This window comes from Athene cunicularia, assembly GCF_003259725.1.
Source record: "Athene cunicularia isolate RWA chromosome 1 unlocalized genomic scaffold, athCun1 chr1_part1, whole genome shotgun sequence".
In the NCBI taxonomy this organism is placed as follows: Eukaryota; Metazoa; Chordata; class Aves; order Strigiformes; family Strigidae; genus Athene; species Athene cunicularia.
Window position 1 is genome coordinate 20111380 of NW_020799091.1, and position 9847 is coordinate 20121226.

Genomic DNA, 9847 nt, shown 5'->3' on the forward strand with positions numbered 1-9847 from the left:
CCCCCCCCCCCCCCCCCCCCCCATCCCTTTATAATACATAAATTCAAATAAAAACACAACATGACTCTCCTGTCTCCAAGGAACGAAAGTAAAACCAGCATCCCAAACAATCCCCAAATACCTGCTATCTGGACTTCCCTGCATCCATCAGAAAACAAAGCAACTTAAATGTGACCAAAGCAAGCTATAAAACCACTAATTCCAATGCACAGTCACCTCCTGCCCTCCAGAATAGATCCCATCTGCTGCTCCTCTTTATTTTCGAAAGGAGCCACAGCTTCATTGCTATGAGTTTAAATGCTCTTTTAAAAAAAACATCTTACATATACAATTACCTTACCGCCTTCCTTTCTTTGTGTCCTATAGATTATAGGAACATCATCATATTGATCTCTCTACTTTCATGTCCTCTCTCTCCTGTCCATCCTCATTATGCCAGACCATTTAGGCAATAAATTCCACATAGGACCAGGATATTGCTCGATGCCTTCACACTGCCTAGAAACATGGCCCGTTCCTTCATATAACAACCACAGACAGGAGTGCCGAACAGTGAACATGTACAGAGACAGACCCAATTCTCTTCACAATGAAGCCTCTCACATTGCCCTCCAGTACACCCTCCCTTTCCCAAGCACCATCATCCCAGTAGCACATTGCTAGCTCACAAAGTTGATCCGCAAAAAATGCCACAGAGGCTGAGCACTTCGCAAGAGGCATAAAAACTGTCTGGCTACTCTCCAGTTACACTCTCCAAGAGAAAAAAAGTTTTTTCTTTTACTGAAATGCACACAAACCCTTGTCATACATGACAAACCCACACTTCACGACTGGTTTTCCTCCTTAAATTTCTAATGCAGAACGCTGCCCTAGATCAGAAATTCTCTGATCCAGTATGGCAAGTCATATATTCTTTGCTTGTCTTTGCTCATCAACAGGGCTCAGAACACAGACTTTTTTTTGTAGACATAAGTATCAGTACACATTGCCTCTGGTATAATACAGTAGCTGCTTTTCTGTATTTAAAAACCAGCTGTTTCTGATTAAGAAAATACTGAATAGGATATCTTCCAAACATCTTTCCACAAGCATGCAACAAGGCTTTGCTACTTCTGAGTATACAAAAAAAGTGATTTGGGGAAATTTTTCAAGGACATTGAGGAACCCTGGACTCCACATTGAAAAGAGATGCAGTTTTTGAAGCACAGTCCATTACCATGGAACAATACTTCCATCCTGAGTGAAGGAGTTTGTTCCTGGACACTGCTATACCTCATTCCAAAACCAATAAATCTGGATAATCTGCCAATTACACAGAAGTGTAAATGTTCTGTGTGCACACTGTATTTCTATTTAAGCTACTGAGCAGCATTTAAACTTGTTAAGGCTACTTGATCTCCAAACAGGCGTCGGCCAGACAGCATGGCCAGCATCCAGGTTACACAGCAGCACTGAAGGAAAACCAGCTGACGTCCTATGCACCATCTGTATAACCTGCAGATAATGATTTATGTCCACTCACTTTTCCATTGCTCCCGCATCTAACACACTAGCCTGCTAGCCACAGTTCTTCTGCAGGGCAGGAATAAAGACCAAAGGGAGGGTGTGCACATGAAGACCTTCAGAGAAGTTTGAAGGCCATCCGACTGCCTTGCTCTGCACTGCCAGTTTCCAAACCAGAACAAGTTTTTATGCTCATGGCTTAACCCTATTTTCACATGGCTCTATGTAGGAAATGCCAGCATAGCACTGGGCACAGCTGCATATACAGTTCTACTTTAAAGCCTTCATCAAATACTTCCAAAGAAGTAAGTCTGGGACATCTTTTAGAAATGTTTTGGATAGGTTTGCTGCGGAGTTGCCAAATAGGTCAAGCGGCATGTTTGGGGAGATTAGCCTCCAGAAAATAAGCATTTTTAATCTATTAGTTTCACATACAGGAGTTATTAAAATATTTATTTTCATTGAACTCAATTTTTTCATCCGTCTTGTGTATGAGACAGAACAACATAACACCAGGGATCTAGAACTGAGACTCATTTCTGAAAGCCATGTGTGGCTCATAAAAACAACAAACCCACTCCTTCAACAGATTCTTAAAAATATATGCATGCTTCATTAGACTAATTTGTCTGCTCAGAGGCTAGTCCAAAAGTGCAGAAAAAGTTTCAAAACCACATCAAGTGCCATAGAGACCGCTGTGCATAATAATAAAAACAAACATGATCAGCAGGCATTAAGGACCTCAATCTGCAGGCAAACTCTGATTTCTGCCTAACAGCTGGATGAAGCATTTCCACCAACCAAAACACTGACACGACAATGTAATGTGCAACTGATTGCAGACAAACAAACTACCATCAGAACAGCCAACTTTCTAACTAGCACCAAACTGTGGAATATGAGAAGCCAGAAAGAATAACAACTGAGACCTCTGGATAAAAGATTCAAATGCAAAAATACTCTGGAAAATGCAAAAATGTATGTTAAGCTATCAGTATTTCAACGTGGATTTGAAAGAGCAGTAATGTGAAACCTGTCTATTACATTGCAGGATTATTATCCAGGAGGTTTTGGTTTTGTTTTATGTTGTTTGCAAGTATTTCAAACCATGAAGTCTTCTCACATGCTCTGGCAAGAACTGAACTAATAAATAAGACTTGAGAGCTTCTGACCAAAGACCAGCTACAAAACTGGCCATGCATTCAGAGTCTATTAGAGCCTGTAGATCACCTTCTGCCCTCCAAACTCAATGACTTAGTGCAATAACTAAGGTGAACCTGTTTTGCTAATGGTATACACACATGGAAGAACGGGAAGTTTTGCTAAAAGAGGAATAGATGTCTGCTTGACAAACCATTAATATGAATAAGTACTCCTAGTGTTACATTACATGGGATCAACCAGAGATCTCAAATGCTGGGATCTTTTAAAAAGCACCCTTAATCCAGGCGAAGCTGACACACAGCTCGCCTTGAAATCTTTATGTAAGCAGGCAAATAACCTAGCAAAAATTTGACAGTTTAGCTGGAAAAGAAGTATCTTCTGTCAAGAATGTGGGCAGCACTAGGGAAACAAAAAGCATACCTGCCATTACAGCTATGAAAGTGGCTCTTACATGTAGCTGTTTTCACTATGCAGAAGCAGACCTGGTGGTGTCACAATTACTTGGACTGACTTTGACAGATCTTCTCTCAACTGCAGTTGTACAAAAGTAACTGGAAGGGCAGCAGCTCCAACTTCAAAACCTCCAACCATGAGGAGGTTGGGGACCTCAGATGAGAGAGGGTTTCCTAATGCTGTCCTGAGAGCAAAATAAGGGGTTCCAAACTCAAAATTATTCTTGAACCTCAGTTCTCAGATATGACCACCTACAGTACAAAGCAGAAGAGTAAAAACCTAGGAATCACTAACCTGTACTTTAGATTAACCTCTCAAAACCAGACTAAGAATCCCACTCTTCTCTTCATTTCTCCTCCAGGTCGAAAGAATGAGACTGATCTTAAAAAAGAATCTTCCTAAAGACAGTTCCTTAACAGTTACAAGTAATAAAGCAGAGACAAAACACAACATTTATATTCAAGGAAAAAGATTGAAAAAATAAAATTCACAGGTCAGTAGTATTACTTTCTTCATCTACAACCAGTAACATGTTTCAGAGAGGTAACAGGAACACCCCTTCCCTGCCATCCCAACTCTCCCTTAAAACACTAAAAATACAGTATTTTAGCTCATGGCGGGTAAGGAACATATCTGTTGTTTTTCATCTTCAATCATGTCTGGCTCAAGACTCAAAGCGTGAACACTTTCATACACATATATAACATCCTCTTGTATACATACACATGCTTTCAGGTACAGGTATCTAGGTATGTGCATGGGTGGTAATACTCGCACAATAATATTCCTGTAAACCTAAAGTATGCTACAATTCTTATGAAGAAATCCATACAAGAACGAATATGAGCAGCATTTCACTCCCACCACATGTATGACATATGCAAGAAATAAGCACAAATGTTATTGCCTATGTTATTACCCCTTCGGGGTACCAAATCCCCATCCCCCAGGCAAACAGAATACCCAAGATTGAATAAGGGCAGGAGTATGGTTAATGTGCCGGTCAACAGAATACCACTGTGTTGTAAGTCATTAAGCCCCAAAATTTCAGGAAAAGAATAATTAAAAAGGCAATCATATCCTTAGAGCAGCACATTTCTGTACCAGCTCTTAATCAATGAGTATCAAAGTGGTAGCACTTCTTAAAAACATGGGCATCTACTTGTTTCTGACAATCTGTAGTGGTAAATCGTAACTACTGTAAGGTAGAAAGGATTTACATATTGTACAAAATACTTTAATCTGAAAGTTCTCATTCAAAAACTGTCAGCTCCCATTCAAGTATCCTGGCTCCAGAATCAAGACAGAAGAATACGCACTGACTTTTCTCAGTGTCACTGTTTTCTGCAAATACAAAAAAATTTTCTTAAAGTACAAATACCCAGGAAAGCTATGAAACTGCTTCCTTGGTCTTACATTATTGCTTCTGATACTATTAAAAGAAAATATTATTTGTGTGCCTGAAAAGGTTCTCCCCAAACAGTCAAGAGTTTATTTCCAAAGTACCAGATGTCATACTATTGGAAAACTTCTATTAAGGACTACTAAGATTTTTATCACAGCTTTGTTACATATATTCTATTATGAATACTCTAGTAGAAACAGAAGAACTTCTCTGCTGTCAAAGAATCAACATATAACTAAGTTGCTTCCCTCTGCCCTCAAGGAGGGAAAAAAATGGTATTATTTTCCCTAAGAGAATGCTCAAGATGTAATGGGCAAGAGAAAGAAATATGTGGTGGAAATGGTTTAATAAATCCCAGCAGAAACAAAGCATCTTTTCACATACTTAAAAGTCTGCAAGGCTCCATGCTGACATTTGATGAATGGATGGAATAAAATGTGTGGAACCTCCTATGCCTTCTACTGATGGCACAAAGTCCTGGCTGGCACAGATGCTAGCTGAGTATTACATTTAAAAACATCTCCCTTCAAGTGCTACTGTATTTGTGTACTATGAGGATCTAAAATATTTTGGAATGCAGTTTATTTGAAGGTAAACATATTAGCAGGATTTAAAACCAAAACAAAGCTTTTAAGATACCATGATTACTTGTAAATGCAGAAAAGAAGATAGCAGGAGTAAAGGAATAGGTTACATCTGGGAAGCAGCAAGACAATTCATTTTACTGACTAGAGCCTAGCATGATCCCAGTTCATTTCACCATGAGCTAGTTTTTATGACAGCAACTGATTACTCAAGAGACTTTGTATAAGTTAACAAAAGCGGTAAGCAAGTTCCCTTCACCTTGGGAGCTTTCCTTGATTTTACAAAAGGATAAAGGAAACAAAAAATCCACTCTTCCACTACTACTCCTTCTCTCAAAAATACAAGAAAACTGATAGAATGGTACTTATTCCTCCCTCCTCAAAGCGATACAACAAAACTTCTGAATGCTTGTATTCAAAAAGTGTCTTTCTAGAATGATCTTTAACATCTCTGGTTGATGACTACTGACCTAGGGACACAGCTCCACAAGTACTGGACTAGACACTCAACCAGTCAAAGTATGTTCTCCGTTTAAAAAAAAGACTACATTACATTATTTTGACCTCACCAAATATTAGTACCACTTCTCAAGTTATCATATCAGAAAATCAGAGCATAAAACCTAAGTTTAAATAGAAACACTTTCTGAAAATATATTCATGCAAAACCAAAACCTTACATGAAGCTTTTGTTACAAGACCTGTGGTTTATGTTAGAGCAAATGTTGATGACCAACATGATATGAATTTTGTCGCAGTTGCAATTCAAAAAAATTGAGCTATTTTTGAAAAAAATGCAACACCAAGCTAAAGCTAATAGTCCGACCCATCTCATATAACTTCACCTCATTGTTTGTTTTAGAAGGCTGACATGTTAATGGCAGCACTACAAGTCTGCTGTGGAGGACAAGTAGTTCACAGCTCTACCCCTTACTCTATTCAAATTTCTGCTAGATACATAAAAATGTGAATTAGAGATATTGATGCTGTATGTGCTGTGAAACACAAAAAGATCATCATGAAATACTATGAGAGGACTGAGGTTTTGTCTGTGAGTCACTTATTTGCTGATCCCAGCCTGTCAGGTTTCACACTCTGCTGTAAAAAGCTCTCCATGAAAATCTACCATAGCCTCCATTATCCCCAGTGTTTTAGTATAAGATAATAAAATATGTATTATGCCAGAGCAGTAACAAAATCATGGCCATCTGCTCTTGCTGAGTACAAACATGAGAGTAACCTCTAAGATCTCTAATTAGCTTGCCAACACTTGGCTTGCTTTATTATCATTTTCCAGTACACAAGGGTGACATGATGTAAATATACTTAGATTCTTTGTTAAAATTCTTAGTTTCCTTTTCTTCTTTCTGCATCATAAACAGCATTTTTGCATTATAGATAACCCTAAACTTACTACAGAATACTTTTATCTGGTCACTTTGACAGCAGTTCCACTTCCACAGAATAACTTTTTACCATACATTTATTAAGTCCTTCATTGTTCATGGTAAATCCTATTTTAAATATGCACAAGGCTCTTGAGTGATTTTGACAGGCTTTTGAGTCAATCTACTCATCACAGGTTGAAATAATGACACCAAAGGAAAAATTCTGCCACCTGGAACTCAGCTGAAGGAACAAATCCAAAATTCCTCTAGTAATGTAAAGGCACCAGTAACATACCAGCTTCCCTTCTGCTTCTGACCATCTCATCCTATTCTCAAGTAAATTAATGAATTTGGGAATAAAAAAAAACAATACAAAAGCAGGATATATGGAAAAGAAAGAACCCACAATAAAAAAAACAAAACCTCAAACCAAATAAGCTATATTTCTACTGGGCATTTTATCAAACACACTAGAAAAGCACTAATGAAAGAGCCAGTCTCTGCTATCCAAGTGAACTGAAAACTGTCATACAGTACCCACAGTGCATATAATCATGTATGATGTCACTTTTGGGGAGAAAAAGAGCTCTTCTAATGAAGAGATTAAGCGAAATGAATGCAGGACTTTAAAAAGAAAGGTTAAAACGAAGTACAAGCCTCTTACTAGAGCATAATACCTTTCCAAGCATTATGCGAGTTTTCAGGAAGCAGCAAACAGCAGTGCTGGCGACAGCAGGGCGCTGTGCTGAGCAGCTTACCATGCAGCCAAGTGTTCGTACTGACCTGCCCCAGCATGTCTGGTGCGATGGGAAATGTGGGCCAGATGGCTGAGTAGACACCGAAGAACACCAGCCAGAGCAGCATGCTTCCCCAGACGGCCAGGTGACTGAACTGTCAAAGAGCAGGGAAAGAAGGAGAGTCAACACAGCACACTTCCACCTAACCTACAGATATTTCTCTGTTCAGGTGTCTGTTGGTCTCACTCAGGCCTGTCTGCCGCTCTTGGTTTTCAGCCAGTAGCACAGGGTGTTTAAACAGCATAAACCAGTTCTCCTCTTTAATCTTGCCTCACAACAGGGCAGAGTCTTCTCAGCCAAACTGTCTTAATTGGAGCTCCAGCAACTAATCAGATTTTCCTTAGAACTCCAATTTCTCTCATCTAGTTCCTGCTTCCTGTCATATACATGCCAGGTTCAACACATACAGCAAGGTAGAAATTTTTTAAAGACTCCGGTTAAAGTTCACATGGACAAATCCCTTACGGTAGAGTGTCTGCATAGAAGCCATGTGCACTACTCACCTTTCATGGATAAAGATCCAGTACCATGTAACACCCTACCGCAATCAATGTCTACTGATCAGCTTTGCTTTTTTTATTTTATAGGCTTTTAAAGTAATTTACAAGTATGCAATGCAGTTTACATATTTACTGGTTCTTTAGTCTGTAGACTTATTAAGAGTAAATAAAAGCAGTATTAAAGTGACCATGAACATGTTCAGCACAGATTTCATTTCAGTTGCATTTAAGAAAGCAGTTTTTCCTACACACCCAAACTATTTGCTACTCAGAATGATTTAAGCTGTTCTACTTTTACACTACAGTGTATGGAATCAGTAATTTCAGTTGTAACAAGTAACTGAGCTCATTATTGGCTCCAGCTTTTTTGGATGCCAGCAACTCCTGTGGCTGATGACTTTGGCTCCAATTCAGAGAAGTACCTGCATAAATCTTAATTACTAATTACATATGGGTTTAGGAACATGGGAATGAATTCACACACTGGTTGCTGTGGTGGACACACTGTGTTTGTTTAGTTCTCAGCTTTATACTTTCTATTTGATGATTGCATTTGTTGACTTTTTGAACAGTATGTCTGAGAACTGAAGAAGCGTGAGTATTGTGTTCTGCCCACTGAGAGACAGACACAAACTTCTAGAGGGATTTGAAGATTTCTCCTCATCTGGAAGCACCGAGCATCCTCATAAAGGAGAGCTTTCTCCAGCACAGGCAGTGAAAACAAACCAGCAAGGAGCCTGTAGCACCAGTGCAAACCAGCAGATAGCTGGAAGCAACTGGAAGCTGCTTTACAGTAGAAGCATTCATACGGCAAAATGGCAGAGGTGATGGAAAGAACACCCTTCTAGGGCACTCTTGAAAAGCTGGAAATTTTTTCAACCCTAGAAGTTGCTGAGCTGAGCAGGAGATAGGATAGGCCCTTTTCTGGAGAGACACAGTGGGCATGAAGATTTGTTCTCAAGTTTTGCTGTTTACTCTGTTTCACCCAACAGATCTGACCAGCAACTGCTTTATTTAGAAAACAAACCACATGTTTTTCATCCAGTTTTAATGTGAGTAAAACTAAGAGACTGGAAGGATTTTTAGGTTTTTTTAATGCTTGAGGGAAGCAATTTTATCCCTTCAGTCTACTTGCTTTTCTGAAAACTAAGAACAACTCATCTCATTTGACTAAGATAAAGCCCTGCAACTGTAGTGCTCAGCTCCCCAAAGAACAAGTTCAGGTTGTCATAGCACTTAAGGATATGGTGTAGTTGAGGATGGTCAGTGTTAGGTTAATGGTTGGATTAGATGATCTTCAAGGTCTTTTCCAACCTCGATGATTCTGTGAATTACAGCATGGCTGCTGTAAAAACTCATCTTTAAGAAGAGCCAGCCCCATGTAATGGCAGAACAGCACCAGCACTGCTTTCCCAAAAGGACAAGACACCTCTTGAGCCACAGCCCTCCATCCAAACAAGTGGACCTAAGGTTGCGGATAGCTTGGACTCATGCTTCCAAGCTGCAAACTCCTGCAGACTTTATGATTAAAACCAGTGAAAATAAGAGCAAGCAGGGAAACCAATGTAAGCCATAGTCTTATTTTGTAGAAGGTGTATTTATGCTAGTGAAATGATGTAATTATTTTTGTCTCCCTCCTGTTTTTCTTTCCAGTCTACTGGTACAACAGCTTGAGTTTTGCAGCTCTTCACCTTGCCCTTTCCAGCTCAGAAAAGACTTGGCTCATTTTATGCAGTCTTAATCTTCTTCTCATGGCTGTCTGTCCTGGTTTCAGTGGTGGGAGTTTTTTGGTAGCAGGGGAGGGAGCTACAGCAGTGGTCCCCATAATAAGGTTCTTAAAGCTCTCCTGGCTCCAACTCGGATCCACCTCTGCACCAAGTCCGCGCCAATTACCTGCATTTCTGTGATAAAGCATTTAAGAAGGGGAACCTGGGAGGAGCTGGGCCAGGGCCGACTCCCGTGTGCCCCGTGTGAGGCGGCAGGGCCGCCCTCCTGCCACCCGCGGGGTCACCGGTGGAGCAGATGCGGGTTTGCGGCCCGTGGGGGCCCCGCG

At 40.0% G+C, this 9847-nt stretch overlaps 1 protein-coding gene across 3 annotated transcripts in view; it reads right to left on the bottom strand.

The window, feature by feature from the left end:
* The window catches only part of ATP8A2 (ATPase phospholipid transporting 8A2), a 311681-nt gene that overhangs the window by 92721 nt on the left and 209113 nt on the right, over positions 1–9847 (bottom strand). For all 3 annotated transcript variants that reach the window (XR_003398887.1, XM_026853409.1, XM_026853419.1), the window contains exon 33: positions 7281–7388. Coding sequence is in view for 2 of the 3 variants with exons in the window: in XM_026853409.1 (XP_026709210.1) it covers positions 7281–7388 (108 nt within the window). In the remaining variant the exon portion in view is untranslated. The remainder of the gene's footprint in view (positions 1–7280; positions 7389–9847) is intronic.